General features: G+C 41.5%; 3 protein-coding genes across 4 annotated transcripts in view; 2 read left to right on the top strand and 1 right to left on the bottom strand.

Moving 5' to 3' along the window:
• Window positions 1–19,978, top strand: part of LOC145765700 (superkiller complex protein 2-like) — an 85,605-nt gene that overhangs the window by 7,430 nt on the left and 58,197 nt on the right. For both annotated transcript variants that reach the window (XM_082577520.1, XM_082577521.1), the window contains exons 6-7: window positions 179–250; window positions 441–497. In XM_082577520.1, the coding sequence (XP_082433646.1) occupies window positions 179–250; window positions 441–497 (129 nt within the window). The remainder of the gene's footprint in view (window positions 1–178; window positions 251–440; window positions 498–19,978) is intronic.
• On the bottom strand, window positions 1,988–8,362 carry LOC145765703 (leukocyte elastase inhibitor-like). Its single transcript, XM_082577527.1, has 8 exons — window positions 8,171–8,362; window positions 7,534–7,662; window positions 6,759–6,932; window positions 5,595–5,742; window positions 4,977–5,139; window positions 4,515–4,645; window positions 3,356–3,482; window positions 1,988–2,866 (listed from the first exon to the last, which is right to left on the bottom strand). Exons 1-8 carry the CDS (start codon window positions 8,338–8,340, stop codon window positions 2,661–2,663), a joined length of 1,248 nt encoding a protein of 415 aa, XP_082433653.1. The 5' UTR covers window positions 8,341–8,362; the 3' UTR covers window positions 1,988–2,660.
• On the top strand, window positions 11,361–12,132 carry LOC145765699 (baculoviral IAP repeat-containing protein 7-A-like). The gene is made up of 2 exons (XM_082577519.1): window positions 11,361–11,560; window positions 11,622–12,132. The coding sequence occupies exons 1-2, from the start codon at window positions 11,361–11,363 to the stop codon at window positions 12,130–12,132; spliced, it is 711 nt and encodes a 236-aa protein (XP_082433645.1).

Here is a 19,978-nt window from a genome sequence, read left to right as displayed (position 1 = left end):
TTTGAAAGTTTTTAGGTTGCCATATTGTGCTATCCGCCACCCCGTGCAAAAATAAAAGTCGGCGCCTATGCTACCAGGAGTGGACCTTGATCATCCTTTTAATCAGTTAACATCTCAATCTGAGTACAATGTCAGACATTATCCGCAGAGAGTTTTATAGAGTTTTTCAACATTTCAGATAAAGGAAAACTGACAGAAGTCGACAAGTTTTTGGAAGAAGGTTTCACAACACCAAATACTATGAAATCAGGTTTGAAAACTCTTGTTTAATATAAATCATAAGTGTGATTTTAACACGTAATCATTTGGCTATGTTTATGTTTTCAACGTGCAATAACAAAGTAAATTATACATGTTGGTCACAATATTCTTCGCGCTTTGTCGTAGGTAGGATTGTTGGGATAAAAAGTTAGTGATGTATTTTATGTTTTAATTTTCAGATCTTCTTTGGAAACCGCCAGGCTTCAACAAAGGAATGGAATTTAACCAAAGTGCAGGTGCGTGGAAACTATATGTAATATGTAGGCTTGTGGCAGTTCTTATACTTTGAGAAGTCGAGTATTTATGGATAAATATTGTATAGGCCAGCCAGTGCTACTCAAATTGTTGTACACGTACCGCTACGCTACCGGTACGCAAGTACTTGACTGCCAGTACTCGATTGCTTTGAAAATGGTTTAAGTATTGTTTTATATGGATCGGAATTTGTTTTTTTTCTTTTTCAGCATAATCTCCGTGCTTACTGCTTATACTTACAGCGATATTAATTTTTCAAATGGCACAGCGAGGTCGTGTGGGCATGTAGACCACATAAATATGAGACAATCACTTTTAAATCGAGTTTACCGAATCGGATAGAAGTATATAGAAAATGCCAAGGTGTTAGCTGTAAAAATTGGTTCAAGTTTTGTTCGACAATACGCTGCATTATTATATATTTAGAATCTGGCTTTATAGCAACAGATCATGCTAGTGTGCCGAAATCGCAATGTGTCATTTGTGAAGTTGTGCTCTGCAATGACTGATTGACATCTTCAGATCTAAAGAAACAGTTATATTCAAAACATAAAGAAATTAGAACTAAGCCAAACAATTTTTTTTAAAGTAAACGAAACAATTTAAAAGTGCTCAAACACAGATGTATGAACACTCTCGTAAATATAAAAGCTTCATTTCACTTGCATCCTATGAAGCAGCGCTATGGATTGAAAAAGCTTGAAAACCACAACCAGTTGGTGAAATGTTAATAAAAAGTGTTTGTAAATTTGGTCAATGCAAACTTGTAAAACCAATGTTAGACTTGTTGCCTTTTTTCGTTTGATATGTGTGACCGATACGCCGAATGACAATAAGACCTCTGCTAGTGCGCTGTCCTAAAAAGAGTAACACTGGTATAGGCAACAACATAGCGGAATGCTAGACTCAGGTGGTTCTGTTTCCAAGCAGGAAAAGATTCGCTTATCTGTAATTCTTGAACAAGTAAACCTCATTCTGATGTCATAGCCATTCAATTTGACCGAATAGTGATAATTTGTTGTCTACAAACTGTTGACAACTTGATCGTTTCATAGTTTAATCTCGTCATCTGGCTTAGTCCTGAACTATGGACTTTTTATAACCCTGTGAGTTAAGTCTGTCTGTAAATGAGTTAATGAGGAAAGCAGGAAACATTGCCTTTCATTCAATGACACGTATTCAATAGGGAAGCATCTTGGAGTATTTTATCTGTTTGCACGAGAAAAATTGCAAGGTCTGTTAATTTCGAGGTCTGCGCTTGCAATTCGAAACCGAATTTTTGAAACCAAGTTTGAATCCAACTCACAAGTTGTGTGATTTTCAAATTAAATCAGACTTACTTCCCTAATCTACTTTTTAGAAGAGCTTGTGCGCTTTAATTCCGTTCTAGTAGCAAAACTATTAAGTTCTGATTTAACTGTTTTATTGGTTAAGTGACTTTATCGTCCAAAGCTTTGTCATTATCCGACAATTCCTCATACGACATTTAATCACCAAATACCTCATCATGCGACATTTAGTCACCCAAGATTTCATCATCCTACTTTTCACCTTCAATTATGTTGGGAAGATACAGAAACATACTTTTCTAACTCTTAAAGGGCGGGGAAACCCAAATTCACTTTTTTCGAGTTTTTGTTTCAGCTTGATGTCATTGTGTACAACATGCGTTTTAGCAAAAAAAAAATCCAAATTTTGTTGCCCTCGTCTCGCTAAGGCCGCTTTTGTTTGATACCCGTTTGCGAGGTCTCGTTGCGCATCAAGCTGTGATTCTGTTCGCTTTGACGTGACAAGGTACATATAGTTGTGGCCAAAAGTTTAAGACCAGACTTGATTTATGGCGATTTTTGCATTACTTCAAAATACTGCATCATATATTGTTTCAGTTGCATCATCTTTATGCATCATTTTATATCTGATGCAGTATTTTGAAGTAATGCAAAAATCGTCATAAATCAAGTCTGGTCTTAAACTTTTGGCCTTAAACTTTAGTCTTGAAAAGAAAAGCTTCAATAACGGGCAACTGTTTGATAGCTAAGTATGATTATCTGGACATTTGTGCCCTGGCTGATTTTACACAATACGATTTCACAACATTACAACTGAGCGATGTTTATCGTATTCGGGATATTTCGGTTTTTATTCTAACTTCTGTCATCATCATTATCTTCGTGGCTTTCTGATAAGTCAAGATCAGATGTTCTTGGGTCTGTGATCTGCCCAAGGAAAGTGAAGACCTCAGCTTTGCGATCCCAAATCCCGTAAAAGAACGGCTGGTTGATTACCGTTTCAGGGTTGCCAAGAGATCTTCCCTGAATGAATGCTGATGTTGCCGCCGCTGCTTCTGTACCTAGAAACCATTTGCAAAGTTGACTCCTTATTTTAATTTCTTGTACCAAATACAGGCAAGACACAACAATTCAACAGTATAACAATATATTATACTTTACATATTTACAGTTAGTTACACTGTTAATTTGAAGACCGTTTTGTTGGATGGTATTGAAAGCGGTTGTGGAGTTCGAAAAATATACGATTCCGACTCCTCGATTCATAACTGGCCTGCTTTAGTGTTGCCAGATTTTTAAGAGTTGCTGGATTTTATAAAATTTCATTTCACTTAAGTTGTGATCGAAATTGTAACAATGACTTTCACAAAAAAGCGGACAAGATAGATTGAAAGGATCATATCATAATCTCACAAAACTAAAGTCCAGTTTAGGCACATTTCGTCTTTAACGGTAGCGTTGAGGTGGATGATTGTAGCATAACGCTCATCTATCCTTACTCCGATTGCTTTCAAAGCCCACAAAAATGTAAGCTGAACGGTTTGCTTTACCTTTTTCGTTAACTTTGATGAAAGCTTTGTGAAGAAAATCTGACACATATAGTTCTTGATCACTTATCCCGGACAAGTTAGATGTTCCTTGAGTAAATAGGTCTATGACTCCTAAGGATTTCATAACCTGAAAGATGTTTTAAATGGTTTGACTTGTATTTAACTGTTGTCACTGTTGCATTATTTTGTAATTTGTGCAACTTACATAAATTGCAAAAAAGTACCGTAATTTCCTAACTTATGCCACAAACACAAAAACATTTCTTCAGTATAATTATTACTGCATGCTTGCTTTTTTGAAAAATAAAGTATATATATATAATAATAGTATATACATTAAACTATAAATACTATTAATATTACAGAAAGCGCTCAATGCCAAGCAGAGCGAGTTACAGCAAATATACTGTAGTTATTACTCTCTAAAAGCTCTACAGCCTGTTTCACCCTAAAAGGGGGATCATCAGAAGGTCCTTATTCAATTTAATTCTATTTGAACTATAATTTTACTACAAAAAGTGCTCAACGTCAAGCAAAAAAACAAGCAGAGCAAATTACATCAAATATAGTTATTGCTTAAATCTGAAACCTTTACAAGCCTGTTTCGCCCTAAAAGGAGGGTCATCAAAAGGTATTCTGTTTTAATAAGGTCCTTCTGATGATCTCCCTTTTAGGGTGAAACAAGCTGTAGACTCTAGAGGTTTTAGAAAGCAATAACTATATTTGATATCAATCAATATGTATACATAATCGTCTTTTCATCAGCATGCTGCAGCCCAGTGAGTAAAAAATCATTAACAATAACAAAATATATATATAAAAAACTGAATAAATCAAGTGTTTATTGCATATTGTGAACGGACTAATATCATTAACAACACTGAATTTGTATTCTCATCAATCTGTATGCTCATCCGTGCTCGTTGGTTTAAAGTCTATACTTCTCCTGTAGGTAAAGTATACTATATATTTCTACTTCCTCGTGAGAGACCCCAATTTGTATCTGCTCTGCCTATGGGCAGACCAGGTATAGGAGTCAAACATATCTGTGTTACAGTCACGTGGTGGAGACGTGGGCGCTGTCCGTTTAAATAAGGACACTACACTATTGTAGAACAACTCAAATATTACTTCAACCATGATCTTTATTCCCACCTACCGGCTGGACATCTATTTCTTGTTCTACTTTGAATTTTGGCATTATCAGTTTGGTGTATGTTCGTGGCCAATTTTGTACAGGATCTAACCTTCTCAGTTCCACGCTAGCTCTCTTGGTGAAGGTTGCCAGACCTGCACAGGAGATGCATCATGATAATGAATAAAATAGCTTTGACAAATCTTATGAAATCATAAAGTGTTCAGTTTATTACAATATTTTTTGAATGCTTGTGTGTTTGTTCAATGGAGGCTGTAACTTTTTTTCTGAATTGTTTCTTCGCTAGAACATGAGATCAATAGCTTAGGACGATGTGGTGATGCTGTATATCGTGTTCTGCTCGTACTCTAGTTAATAACAAAATAACTGTAGTTAATAACTATTTAACAAAATAAAAAAAAGAGTTTTAAAGTCAAAATTTTTAGCTTTTATTTACATCATTCTGGCTTGGTATAAATTCATTACCTGTGCTCTGTGAGGGTCTACCGAGAACAAAATATGTTTCCTTCCCTGAGTACGGGATAGCATACAGTACTATGTTGTCAATATCTCGGTAGTGGAACCCCATTTCAAGAGACATTGCTTTTACCGATACATTTGTTCCGTCATGAAGCGTGAACGTGATTGGCTGCAAGTACGGTAGCTGTTTTAGTGATTGAGTGAACAATATTCTTGTTGTCCCCCCCCCCCCGCTACACGAAAGGAAGATTATGGCGTATCTTATTTTCATCCCGATTGGCATGGCCCCTGCGCAGGGATGACACGCAGAATCGTGAAGCGTTCCATATTTCAATAAAGAAAAAAAAACAAAAGCTACTTATGACGTACGTCGTACATGGTGTTGCAGACTAGGCATTGTACAATCTGCCGTACTGCAAATGTTTCGATGGGCTTTTAGGCTTTTGCTTAGTGATTTTTCCACTTTTAGCATTGAAGCTACGATTCTCCGATCTCAATTCTAAGCTTATTTTACGTTTCTAGAAGGCTCGATGAAAAATTTTGAAAAGAAAACCATTTTTTTATACAATATTAAACAGCAAAGTATGGAACCTTTTACTTATTTTTTTAATTTCGGAAACCCACCTCTGGTGTTTTGTTAAACTTTTTAAACCACTTATCCTTGAAGTAAATGGCGTTGACTAGAACCAGTTGGGTGTCGTCTGTGATCTTGTCTTCTTTTACAAGATCAGTAATCTTGTGATTGGTCATCTCGGCAACCCAGTTGTTGATTCTGTATGAATGTAGTAATTCTACATGATTGTAAGTCAGCATAAAAAGTTTCAATATAATAAAATTCAATCAACTACACAAACAATTTTCAATCACTTTTCAAGCGAAATGGCATCTTGTTGTCTTAAAACTTGAATGAACATCACATGGGTAATTTCCCAACGTTCCAATTCTTGGTAAGCAGCACCATGGGAAGTATCTAAGGCTGCTGTGTTTGATATTTATCTAGTATTAAACTACTTCTATGACAACACTTACTTACTGTAAAGATGGTTTTGGAATTTTATTTGGTGCTGACGTTTCTATGTCATGGCTGTGAGCGCCACTTGAATTGGAAGTGACTCAAATGCGCTTATTCGTCTCTAAAAACCTTTACAGGTTGTTTCACTCTTTTTGAGATCATCAGAAGTTTCTTATTTGAATAGAATCAAATAGAAATTTCATTCTACTATAATTTTATTATTATTTAAATAGAATCGAAATTAATTCAATCGAATATAAATTCTGTTTGAAGAAAAACCATCTGATGATCCCAACTAAGGGTGAAACAGTCTGTAAAGGTTTTTAGAGACTAGTAACTGCATTTGATGTAATTCTCTCTACTTGGCATTGAGCACTTTGTTTGTCGTATTAATAGTATTTATTGTTTAGAATGGAGGTGATGTTTGTTTGACGAATTACTGAGTTGGTCGGCATAGCAGTAGAGCTGTTTAAAAACAAAACTTCATTTGATGAGCGACGTTTCGAAATGAGGCCCAGCGTTATTTACTCGTCGCAACTGCTGTTAGACTGAACTATTTATACAACCATACAGCTTACCAACTGCCGTCAACTTTGCAGCACAGCGGGTCAAGGTTGACCAAAACTTCCTTGAACATGGACTCTGTCAACCCAACGAACCGTGAGAAGTGGAAAGGAAGACTTCGCTTTCGACAGACAGGCCACACCCTCAATATGAGGATTAATTCATGGCCTGTATAATCAAAATTGGTTGATGATCAAAACGCATAAACTTACGTTGTAGCCGATTCTCTTGCGTCATCAAAATCCACCTTCTGAACTTCTGCTCTGTAGCTATCTCGTAGAGTACTTTGGAAGGAAGGACGGACTGGGAAACCGTCTTGCAAGAAAAGAGCATTGGCTAATCTGTTTGTTCCGGTTGGTTTTCCCAAAGTGTGCACCAATAGCCGGCTGCAACAAAACTAACGTGAGTCTAATGAACTTGTCATAAGATACTCAGTTTGGTTATTAAGCACAAGACTAGATATCATCGACGTGGAGTATAGATTCTCAGCCATTTTACTTTTGTTTTCCGACATTCTAAAGATAGATTGTCCCCACTTAACATTTTTGGATCAGATTTTGCGAATATACCACGGTTTATCTTTCCTGCTATAGCAGCATTATCTCCTTACCAGATGGGCTTTTCTTACAGGGAAAAGCTTACTTCCTATTAGAATGTAACCTAGAATCACTGGCATAGCCGAGTAGTGAGAGCCATGGTTCGACGCTCCAAAATGCACCGGTTCGACACCGCTCCAGAGCATGTGACTGTGTCTTGGCTTGCCTAGTGGCGCCCCTTCGAATTTAGCGCTTGATTATTATTAGTATCTTGAACAACTACAGTAGGTTGCCTTCTTGTTTTCTTGCACGTGGTATCTGATTATGAGAGCGTGTTTGCTTTCACATCATGTGGTTCTTTCACCTTGACAGCAAATCAGTCATTTTTTACATTGGTTCAAACGTGTGCAGACGTAAAAACGGCTGATTTGCTCTCTGGGCAAGTACTTACCTCATGCGCTTATTGATTTTTTCATCAGTAAATTTGTCTACTTTTCTGTTGAGCCCCATTGCTCTCAATAGTTGGTGCTTGGTGTTTTGGGCTGATGCAACATTCAACATCCCGCAGGTGTGATATATGCTGAAGAAATATGTACAATGTCTTGGACATTTTGTTTGTTGTTCAAGCATTTGCATAGCAGCAAAGTCCCAGACAGTAAAATCGGTCACTTTTACATTGTCTGCAGACGTTGAATCAATGTAAAAATGACGAGTTTTGCTGTTCGGGATAAGACTGATTTCGCTTTGTACATCATTGACATAACAGAGCGACGTAAAGTGCAAGGTTGTTACCCTAACTTGCAACCGCTGCAATCAGTTGTGCCTACGAAGTATTGCAGAAAGATTTTGGTCATGACTTGTTAAAGAAGAAAATTAGATATTGTTGATTGTTGAAATAGCTGTAATTGGCTATGGGAAATGTATTAGTGCCAACCTGCTGGAGCATGATTATGCAGATCTACTATTTAAAAGTCTGCCTATGACGAAATTTTGCAGTATATTTTTATTCTTTTAGTGGCCTTGCATTGTTGCACTCAATTTTGACGTCATAATCATACAAGTTCTTTCATCATCTTCACAATACTAACCTTAGAGGTGAGAAAATCACGTTCTTTCCTGGGTCACTCTCCACAATCGTCCGGTACATATCTCCACTGAACTCTCTCATTCGTTTTGCGAACTTGTGTTTAAAACGTTCTTCCGTCCAGACAGACACAATCATGGACGCACAGATGAGATATACCGTTAGGAGCCTCATGTTTTTCTACTTAATGCTGAAAAAAGCTGCAATTAATGGAAAGTGAATATAACAGGTCTATTCTTTGACCATGCTATATGTTTCGGTTCTGTCATTGTCTATCAAATTTTTGCGTCGATTGGATTGCTAAGTTAGATGTCTGCCAGGCTATGTTGAGTCGGGCGCTTAACCACTGAGTTCACGTTACGGATTATTGCATTAGACTGCTAATTTAAAGTCAATCTTTAACCGCTGTATTTTGTTCTTCGAATGTGGCTAAATTTTATTATTATTTCTGATGAGAACACTATGATGTGCCAAAACGCTTGATGCATTTTTCAAGCATGTTTAAAAATAATATGTGGTCTCTTGTGATGTTGCTTACCTAAAGATACGGCCTAATTTGTTACATTCTGTAGACGTTTCCACATTGTGCCAATTTTTAGTAAAAGTGTGAATAAAATTTTCTAAAAACAAGGTTTTAACGTCTTTTTTACTGTTTTTCCCAGATAACAAATTGAGTTTTAACATCACCAGGCTTTGAAAAACAAGAACAATTGATTTTTTAGTCAGACAACAGCAGTAGCGATAGACAAAATCTGCAAAATGTGACAAATCATGCCGCACCTACAGATAGCTGCAGTTTGTGGTATAACCAGACGAACTCTCTACCAAACTTACAGTTGTTGAACTTCTGTTAGTCTAATAATAACATTTCATATAACTTCATGTTTTTCAATAACCTTTTTTGTTTGTTCACTGTTTAGTGCTGCCTGATTGACTATTTAAGCTGATGTTTTTGTTTAGATCAGTTCCTCATCAAGGTCTTGTCGTTGTTTAGGTTTTGTGATCACACTACACACTAGTTACAGTTGTTCACCTTACAACCAGTGGCGTACGGTGAACATTGTTTTCTGGAGTTCACCTTTTACAGTAGGCTTTAAACACACACTACTCACTAGGTTTACAGTTTGCTCAATGGCTGTTCAGATCATATCAAAATATACTGATGTGACATGATATAAAAGAGTCATTGTGCAAATCATGTGTTTGAAACTTTCTAAAAAATGTGAACATCCAAAAAATGGTCACCGCTCGCCGCTGCTTATTATCTAAATTCTAAAGTTTAAACAATTTTGTAAATGACATCAACTGCTGTATCTCTAATATGTTATCCAGCCTCCGGCCAACCAACACTTAAAAGCAAGAAGCATTGATGTCAATTTCCGTGCTGTTAATCATCACTTTCACAACTTCTCCACAAAGCTATGAGCTGTTTTTAACTTTTAGTTAAACTTTCAAGTCACTGGGAAGTAGTTTCTTTGTCGCTCCACTATTCTTGTTGCAATTTGGAGCACCTTAGCCGTCGATTCCAAACTTTCAGTTAATTGAAGGTGGCGTTACTTTTTTGTGTCAAATTTGTCACGTTCTTGTTTGCGAAGGAAATGCGGATATGACGCAAGCTTGTGGGTGGACGTTTGCAATCCTGTCTTTGTCTTAAGTTGCGTTGAGACGTTTATTCAACATTATACGACGTCTTCTAATGATTAACTGCCAAGCCAGCCTCGATGTGACACTCGCAAATCTTAATGAGCGCGCGGAAACAACTTGTGAGTAAAATTTCAGTTTGCATTCTACATGAATGGCTGACTAAAAGCATGAAATTTCCAACCACTTCCTGCTGATGCTGCATGAAACGTTGATAACCTCAATTGCAATTTGCATTGCATTAAAACAAGCTGAGCCATAAATCAGATCTTGCAAAATTTTATGCAGTTTTTGACTTCTTTTTTTTTACTTTTTTTTTTGTAGTACAACAGTGTCGATCTTCTGCGATTTATATTTCAGTCCATAGCTTGAGCGCTGGTGAAAAAAAACTTTCTCTTACCTTTAAACCAAATTGATGTTATTCTGTGTCGAACAACCTGGTGAAGTTAAAAAATAAACCTTTGTTTTTAGAGGGTTAAACGAAAAAAGTACGACGCTTAAGAATTTATCAAAAACAAACCTTAAGTTTTATCTTTGGGTGAGAATTTAGTTGGAAATGAATCCCTCGGTAATATTACGTCAAAATTACGAATGGCTTAAGTCGTACTGACGTGGAAAAATTATCAGCCCAACGTCGCAAAGGGGAAGAAGGGCAAAAGCTCATTCTCTATTTTTTGTTTGTTTGAAAGAGACGCTTTGTTCTTGGCTACCTTAACTTCTTTCCTGCTACATCACAACCACCGCTGCCACAACATTGTTTCTGTATGCTCGCATCTCCACAAACTTACCAGCGCACGTACACGAGCTAGGTATTTTGAGAACATATATTCGATGTTAACATATAAGTTTTCTAATGGTAGTAAAAACAGAGAGAGACTGTTCACCAGGCATTTTATAATAAAAGTAATTTGCGTTCTACTACCATACACAAAAAACCAACACATACAGACAGATACCTGCAGTTCAACTCACATCACCCCAAGCATCAAAAACTCACAGTAGTAGTATAATATGAGTATAATCCTCCGGATTGGTGCTTGACGTCACTATGACATCACGTATGACGTTGCTGGATTGATGACATCATTCGATGACGAAACGCGGATAACGACATCATGTGATGACATCAGCTGCCTTGTTGTGCGGGCTTCATAGTGTAAAGCAAACACCAATCCGAATCGGATTTGGTGGTTGACGTCACAATGACATCACGACTCTGAAATGACGACATCACAAGATGACGAACATTGTGACGTCGCATTTGACGAAGCTGGTTTGACGACATCGTGCAATGACGTATGGATGACGCCATCATGGAATGACAGTTTATAGAAAACCAACGGGTGACGTCAGGACAATACGTGACATCACAACCACTGAAGCACATTGGACAGCAAAGTGACAACCAATGATTCACATCCACTCACGTGATACGCGACATTTATCACACCACCCATTGTAATTCCCCACATATTTTGCCATAAAGAGACATAACATTCCATTGCACAACACATTCGCTGTATGGTGCAATAACAGAAAGTCTAAAAATGGACATGACGTCAATGGTATCGCGATTGGCCACATTCCAGACATGGCCCGGTGAAAATAAACCCAATCCACTGGCATTGGCTGAAGCCGGATTTCAGTACATTCATATACAGGACAAAGTGAAATGCTTCGCATGCAAGGGTGGACTTAGGGACTGGAGACACGACGACGATCCATGGAAAGAACACGCCAAATGGTTTCCAAGGTTGGTACCCCAATAAGTGATAATGACAACAAGTCGTGTATTTAACTGTAGTTTTGTTCAGATGCGGTTTTCTGATCAAGCAAAAAGGGATGGAGTACATACGGAAAATCAACTGTCAAAACCCACAAACAGACAATTTAATAATGAAGTTAGAAAACACCTTCTCAACGATGGCTATACAGTTCGGATTTTCCAAGGACTTGGTGAAGGATTTAGTAGAAAAAAAGCGGTGTACCGGGGGAGAATACACAAAGCTACTCGATTTGGTGACAGACGCACAAGAAGCCGAACGAACACAAGCCACGGAGCAGACCCCAGACATTACCACCACAATCAAATTTCAAACACCTAAGAAGCAATCAAACACCCCAGAATCGTCCAAACAAACACACAATGATAGACCAAAAGAGAAATGGGGTGGATTATGTAAGGTTTGTCTGGACCTGGACATAGATACATTACTCTTCCCATGCCAGCACATGTGCTGCTGTATCGAGTGTGCAAAGTCACTGAAATCGTGCCCGATTTGCAGAGCAAAGCTGACAAAAATCATGAAAATTTACAGATCATGATCACCCTATATAAGCAGGCAACTGCAGTGCAATGTGAAGAGATGGATGAAAGATTGCAACACCCATTTACATGCGTCATCAGCGGACCTACGGGAAGTGGTAAAACAAACTTCGTTACAAAAGTGCTAAAAAATGTGAACGAGATGATATCACCACCACCACAATCGATCACGTGGTGTTATGGAGAATGGCAGCCATTGTTTTCATCCATACCAGCAGTGGAATTTATACAAGGACTGCCACCACCGGATCATTTCGATGTAAGAAAACGGAACCTACTGATAATCGATGACCTCATGAATGAAACAAATCAATCTGTTACCAATCTCTTTACCAAAGGAAGTCATCACAAAGACATCAGCGTAATGTACATCGTCCAAAATCTTTTCAACAAAGGAAAGGAGCATCGGACAATTAGTCTCAATGCCCACTACCTGATTGTATTTAAAAATCCGAGAGATGTTTCACAAATCAATCATTTGGGTAAGCAAGTCTTTCCAAGGAAGCCCCGCATCATTCAAGAAGCGTTCGACGATGCCACATCGACACCATACGGCTATCTCCTTTTGGATTTTAAACAGACGACACCGGAAAACATGCGCTTGCGTACAAACGTTTTTCCCGACCAAACAACCATCGTATACGCACCCAATGTATAAAAGCTAACGCAAGTCATAGAAGGCTTGATATATCGTAAGCATGTCAGCGAGGCTAGAACGTCACATCGAGACGCTCAAGACACTTGCAAAGGCCAAGCCACAGATCGGAAAAGCGGTAATCAAAACAGCTAGTGACGATCTGGTCAAGTGCATTTGTGAATGTGCCCATAACGTGCTGAAGGGTAACGTCCGTATCACCCCAAAGCAAAAAAAGCAACCTAAGACGACACAAGACAACACTGCGTCAAGTTGCCAACAAGACCATCGGAATTAAACGGAAAAGAAGAATTATACAGAAAGGAGGATTCCTGGGTACACTTCTGGCAACGGTCATCCCGGCACTCGCCGGCCTGTTGTTTGGGAAGTAATGGAAAACGTTAAAAAGATGGCACTGGTCGATGCCCGGATGCTGGATCAGATGAGAGAAAAGGAGGACATTAAACGATCAACAACCACAAAGGTTATGAACGAATTGGATAGAGAAATGCATACCGTGCTGGAAAGAACAGACCTCGACGAAGACACAAAACTGACAATGTACCAACAAATACTTCAAAGCTATATAACTCACCAGCAAAAGCAAATGAACCAACCAATGGCAATCGAGATCAAAGAAAAACCGGACCGCAGCTGGGTTGAGAGAGACATACTCTTTCAAGTACCAAAGTCATACGTATCACGCACAAGGGAGTTGATGAGCCTCATTGACAATCATCCCTTGGTGAGCTGGGATGACAAAGGTCAATTCATGTACAAGAACGAGGCTGTTCCAAACACCAGCATCAAAGAATTGATAAACACGGCAATCCGCAAGCCCAAACAAACCAAACCGACCGGGTGGACAACGTTTCAAAATGCTTTAAAAGAAATGAACGCTCCTACCGCCTTCATTCAAAGGGTTGCAAACAAGCCAAAAGCATCATGGGATCGATGGAAGTGAGCTACTACGATCCGGCCAAACCATCAAGCTACGGAGGTGTTGAAAGACTGCAGCGTGCCACAAAGACTCCTGTGAAGGAATGGTTGATGTCACAGGACGTTTACACATTACATAAACCGATAAGACATCGTTTTACCCGTCGTCGGGTGATTGTCGAAGGTATAGATGCCCAATGGCAAGCCGACCTTGTGGACGTGACAAAGCTGAAGGAGGATAATGACGACTTCAAGTACTTGGTGACATGTATCGATGTGTTTTCAAAGTTTGCATGGGTTATTGCTATTAAAAATAAATTTGGTAAAACACTTGTGCGTGCTTTCTCCGAGATTCTCCGTATCAGCGAACGAAAGCCGAGAGTGTTACAGACGGACAAGGGCAGTGAATTTAAAAACGTTAACTTTCAAAAATGGTTAAAGGACAACAACATCCACTTTTTCACAACCCACAATGAGGAAACAAAAGCGAGTGTAGTGGAACGCTTCAATCGCACCCTCAAATCGCGCATGTGGCGATATTTCACCCGCCACAGAAGTCACAGATACGTCGACGTGCTTTCGGACTTGACTGAAGCATACAACCATTCATACCATCGGAGTATTGACATGTCACCGGTGTCAGTATCTCAGCAAAACGAGGGTGCTGTCTGGGATACGCTGTATGAAGACAAGATTCGGATACCGTACAATCCCAAACTTGCAACAGGTACAGTCGTACGTATCACGAAAGTCAAAGGAAAATTCCGCAAAGGTTACCTTCCTAACTGGAGCGAAGAGCTGTTCATCGTACACAAGGCCGTAAAGGGGAATCCCCCTTATTACGTGTTGAAAGACCTCGATCAAGAGCTTCTCGAAGGTTCCTTTTACGAAGAGGAAGTGCAACGGGTTATAAAAGAAGACAACGTTTATCGCGTTGATACAATTGTTGCACATCGTGGCAAAGGCAAGAAGAAGCAAGTACTCGTCAAGTGGCTGGGATATCCTGAAAAGTTCAACACGTGGATAGACGCATCGGAGATTATCGACTATGCCTGATTGGAAATTCTGCGGGAGAAGTGTGCCCCGCAGCGAGATTGTGTTTTTCTGTCAGATCATTGTCATTTATACGATCGTAGCCACAAGCATATACAACCTCTCGGTTGACAAAAAACCGTCCAGTCTGTGGGTGGCCCTGCTCAGCAGCTCGCTTGGTCTGTTGATGCCGAATCCAGTGATTAGGACACAAAAAAAGAAAAAAAGAACAGACGAAGAAACAAATGTTTTTTCTGACTCTGCCTAGTAACAGTTCCATGACCTACTTCCCCGACAACACCATTACCGGATTCACGACAAGACTACCGAAGGAAATCGATTTGAACGGATCATGGGAAGCGGGCGTGACCGACATACAATACCCACACACATGGCATAATGTCCCTGAAGGACAGGGATGGATGATTTACACGAATCGGGGGGTCAGCACGCGCATAAATATCGAAGCAGGTCACTACGCCTCGGCAAAGCAACTTTTCAGAGCTATTGCAAACAGTGCTTTGGAAAATATACCGGAAAGAACACCACCGTTCCTATTCACACTCAATAAGACAACGGGAAGAGTGAGACTAGGCTTTCCACGTCAAACAGAAGGCACCGCAGTACGTCGTAGCGCCAACGACTCCAGACAACTTGCCGTAAGCGACACTCTGAAAAATATCTTGGGATTCGAAAGCAACACACTGGATCGGAGCACTGAAGGCATCAGGGCATTCGACTTGAAACAGGCACCGTCTTCTCTGTTTGTGTATTGCGACATACTGGAACCACGCGTAGTCGGAGACAGTCTGGTCCCACTCCTTTGCATTGTCACACCCGAAGGCAGATACGGCGAAACGGTTCACAAGGTCCTTCCAAAAGTCCACTATCATCTGATTCAGAGGAGGAATTTCTCGACGATTCGCATAGACATAAGGGACGACACCGGAGCGAAAGTACCATTCCAAAAAGGAAAAGCGATAGTGACACTGCATTTGCGCAAACGAAGACTCGCCCACATCTGAACCATGCGAAAAACGTATTGCTGTGACCGTGCCGCATACCAACGCTATTACACACAGCAAGTCGGGAACGGAAGCCCCTTCTTTTCAGGCTCACCCAATCAGCGCGGCTACGGCTTGGGCAGCATCTTTTCCGGTCTGGGTCGAGCCATTCTACCTCTGCTCAAGAGCGGGGCCAAAGCAGTCGGTAAGCAAGCGTTGCGTTCTGGTGTTCAAATTGCCAGCGACGTTTTGCAAGGAGAAGATCTCAAACAGTCTGCCATAGCGCGTGGTAAAGAGGCCGGCTCCAGCCTCTTGCGCATGGCCATGCCTTCTCCTCCGCCAGGGGAAAGGGTACGAAAGAGAAAAAGGGGAAAGGCAGCTCCGATTAAGAATAAAAAGCGTAGGATGTCAAAAAAAACTGACATCTTTGCATAATGTCGGCGCTCATCCACGAACAATCTTGCGAGTGTACAAACAGTGAATTGGATTTGTTTTCAGTACCACCGACCCAAACGAGCATCGATCATGGCAAATGGGTCGAGTATCGTCCGATGTCTACACTCTCGGACGACGGTCCTGTGGAATTTCTCGTGCCTGGGAGCGGGGGTGATTATCTGGATCTGGCGAACATGTTTCTCCACGTTAGGGCAAGCATTAAGAATGACGCCGGAACCGATATTGCGGCGGATGCTGACGTGGGCCCGGTCAACAACTGGCTGGATTCGCTATGGAGTCAGGTGGACATGAGCCTCAACAACGTACTCATAACACCGTCCACCAACACATACCCGTATCGCGCTTACATTGAAAACTTGCTCAGCTATGGAAAGGAGGCGAAATCGTCACAATTGAGCGCATCCGTGTGGGCAGATGACACCCCGGGTCAACTCGACTCTAGAGCCGACGCAAACAAAGGCTTCACAAAGCGAAAGGCTTTGACGGCCGAGAGCAAAACAATAGACATGATTGGTAGATTGCATCTGGACATGTCCTTCCAACAGCGCTATCTGATCAATGGCGTGCAGGTCAAGTTACGGCTCATCAAATCTAAGAAAGCCTTTCATCTCATGGCGGCACAAGACAACTTCAAAAGCGTGTTCAAGGACGTCACCTTGTACGTACGCACCGTCACTCTCAACTCTGGCATTGCTCTTGGACATGCGGCAGCCCTCCAGAAGGGATTGGCGAAGTATCCCATCAGACGTGTACAAACAAAGGTATTTTCCGTACCTACCGGCAACATGTCCATCAGTAAGGAAAATCTATTTCTTGGCCAACTGCCGAGACGTGTCGTGATCGGATGCGTCAAAAACAGCGCCTTCAACGGCTCAATCGCTGAAAATCCTTTCAATTTCCAGCACTTTAACATCAACTTTTTATCACTCTATCGTGATGCAGAACAGATACCCTCACGCCCCTTGCAACCAGACTTTACAAACGGACAAGTGGTGCGCAGTTTTATGACCCTTTTCACCGGAACAAACAAGCACGGATCGGACAGTGGGAACAGCATCGACCTGGCTTCCTATCCGCGCGGTTTCACTCTGTTTGCCTTTGATCTAACCCCCGCAATGTCCAATGACGGTCCTTACATGGATCTTATAAAACACGGGAATCTAAGATTGGAAATTCATTTCGCCAATGCCCTGCCCGCTACAATCAACATCGTGGTCTACGCCGAATTCGACAACCTGATTCAGATTGACCGATCGCGCAACGTCGTCTTTGACTATTCGGCATGAACACCCTTCAGATTTCCTCCATCCTGCAAAGTGACCCGCATTCCAGCTCTGTGTTTTGCGAAACGCTACCCAGAGATCATCTCCTTCGGCAAAAGCACGATGCCCCGAAGGCCTACGTTGTAAATACTGACCCTAGTCATAAACCCGGTCAACACTGGGTGGCGGTGCTGATCGATTCCAAGCTGACTGGAGAATATTTCGATCCTGTCGGTCTCCCGCCTCTGCACAAGGAATTTTACCAGTTCATGAAGCCGTACGAGTGGAGCTTCAACTCGACGCGATTGCAAGGACCTTCTAGCAAAGCCTGCGGTTTTTATTGCGTTTTTTATGTGCTGCACAGATGTCGTGGTTGGTCGAAAGACGATATAATTGGATGCTTTTCAGATGTTCTCACAGAAAATGATGCACGCGTTGAACAATATATCAATCATCATTTTTTATTGCAATAAAATACACATATTTTAAATGCGAAGCATTTAAAAAAAAAAATTATTAAATGCGAAGCATTTAATTTAAAAAAAAAAAAAAATTAGACGGCCACCCGCTTGGCCTTGGGTTCTCCAAGTTTGCTCCGAATATCGTTGACAAGCTGTACGGCGTTGTGGAACTGTTCGGCGTTCTCCGCGTCGGCCCACTCCCCGTCACGATTGACGACCGCAAATTCTTCAGTTTTTTCAGCAAGGTAGGTCAGGTATTGCTTTGGGGCAAATACCGTGGTGACGTCAAACCGAATGACTATGTTCATTTCGGCAACTTCGCTCTTGACTGCCGCGATGCGTTCATTGTGTTGGCAGTCTTCATCTTCGCTAGCGGTCGCCCAGAATATAATGTGTAGGTAGGGTCTGGTCTTTCTTTTCGGGGCAAAGACCAAGTAGGGATTGTCACAAAAAAGCTGTGTGGCCACCTGCCGCAGCTGGGCATCGTTGAATTGAACGTTGCCGCACCGAACGCTCAACAGACCGCGACGCATGTGACCGGTGAATGCAAAGCCTCCGCATTCACCCTCGTCCATAATTTTGCTGAAAGCTTCGCGGATGCTGGCCGATTCCTTCCTGAGCTCAGCCGCACGTTCAAATAGATTTTGCGCCTCCATCAGGTGTTCGTAACAGGATGCGTAGGGGACGTTGTCAACGTTTGTTTGATGGCTTCTGGCTTGCTCTTCGAGGTCGTATGCTTGACTCGACAGCATGCTTTGTGATTGTGATTAAAATACACACAGTTATATAGCTCCCATAACGTACCCTGCAGGCCGGTTACAAAAGCAGCGGTGATGTCGTGACATCGTCGTCGGCGACACGACGTTTTATGTACAAGTTGGAGATGGCACCTCGCTTCTGCGTGTACGTGTACATGTCAGCACCATGTACTTTGAAGCTTGTGTTTTCTCCCGATAACGTTTCCCCGGTTGTTAGCACATTGTGGAAGCACTCTCTCGTGAGCGGGTTCTGGTGTTTTGACAGCCCCTTGCAAGAGAGCTTGTCGCCTCCTGGCCCTTCGCAGTAATACGTTTTACTGCAAAGACTGGTCATTTCATCCCCGACCCATTCCAATTTGAAAAGCCCTGGCTCGCGCTTGTCATAGATTGCCCTGGCCTTGCAACAATCTTCGCCGCCTACCCACTCACCGCCGCTTGTTTTTACGTCAATGAATGCCTGCATATGGGCGTCGCAGGCCGGTGAGGGCAACCACTTGTGGTAGTTTGTATAAAACTCACGCCGCAAACTTGGAATGACCGCCTCGTCGAGGGTCGCAGTGCTCAGGGCAAGATATGCGCTGTCCGTATCCATGTAAGTGTATTGGTAATCTTTCCTGTGCAGGTACTTGTCTATAAATTCGTAGTAAAACTTCAACATAAATAATTTGGCGTATTGGTATACAAAGAAGGAAATATGCAATGGCAGATCAATGACGATCGCTTTCGGGTTGCATTGCACTTCGTACACTTCTTCCGTGAGAGGAGTGAGCGCCCGGAAGCGATGCCGTGCCACCAGCTCTCCCACTTTTTGCTCATTGCATATTTCGTTAGTCATGTACCTTTCTTTTCGCGTTGCCATCTTGCCGTATGCACTGTTACCCAACAATTTAAAAGTGTCTGCGATTATTTTTGTTTCCGGAACCCGGTCGCCTTCGCGCCTGGCTGTCGTCACTTGGGCGGCGAATGACTCGAATGCATTGCACGGTGTGTAACACACCACCTGGTAGATCCGGCTGACCTCCAACCCTTGGGCCATGTACCACTTCAGGAGCGGGGTGGCCAACAGTATTTTTTCTCCTTTCATGCTTCCTATCAGGGTGCGTCTAGGTCTTTTCAAAGCGCCCATTCGTTTGGCAAATGTGGCCATGCGTTCGCCCACGTCATCGATTGTGACGTCGATATTTTTAAATATTGGACTCATTTCATCAAAGTGTCTGTACAGTCGATCAGGGACCGCAATGTCGACTTCGACCATGCCAAACAAATCACCGCGCTCGATTTCTCCAAGCACGTCGGCTT

The sequence above is a fragment of the Aplidium turbinatum genome, chromosome 2 (genome assembly GCF_918807975.1).
Source record: "Aplidium turbinatum chromosome 2, kaAplTurb1.1, whole genome shotgun sequence".
Classification (NCBI taxonomy): Eukaryota; Metazoa; Chordata; class Ascidiacea; order Aplousobranchia; family Polyclinidae; genus Aplidium; species Aplidium turbinatum.
The sequence above is the reverse complement of the archived record's forward strand: the minus strand, read 5'-3'. Positions and strand labels throughout refer to the sequence as shown.

What these genes read in the sequence shown, in the direction of transcription:
- LOC145765703 (XM_082577527.1), bottom strand. Translation starts at nt 8,340, where the DNA reads ATGAGGCTCCTAACGGTATATCTCATCTGTGCGTCCATGATTGTGTCT. An exon ending in GTGATTTTCTCACCTCTAAG is followed by an intron (nt 7,663 to 8,170) that starts GTTAGTATTGTG and finishes ATATTTCTTCAG; the next exon opens with CATATATCACACCTGCGGGA. An exon ending in AAGAAATAGATGTCCAGCCG is followed by an intron (nt 3,483 to 4,514) that starts GTAGGTGGGAAT and finishes AACATCTTTCAG; the next exon opens with GTTATGAAATCCTTAGGAGT.
- LOC145765699 (XM_082577519.1), top strand. Translation starts at nt 11,361, where the DNA reads ATGACGTCAATGGTATCGCGATTGGCCACATTCCAGACATGGCCCGGT. An exon ending in CACGCCAAATGGTTTCCAAG is followed by an intron (nt 11,561 to 11,621) that starts GTTGGTACCCCA and finishes AGTTTTGTTCAG; the next exon opens with ATGCGGTTTTCTGATCAAGC.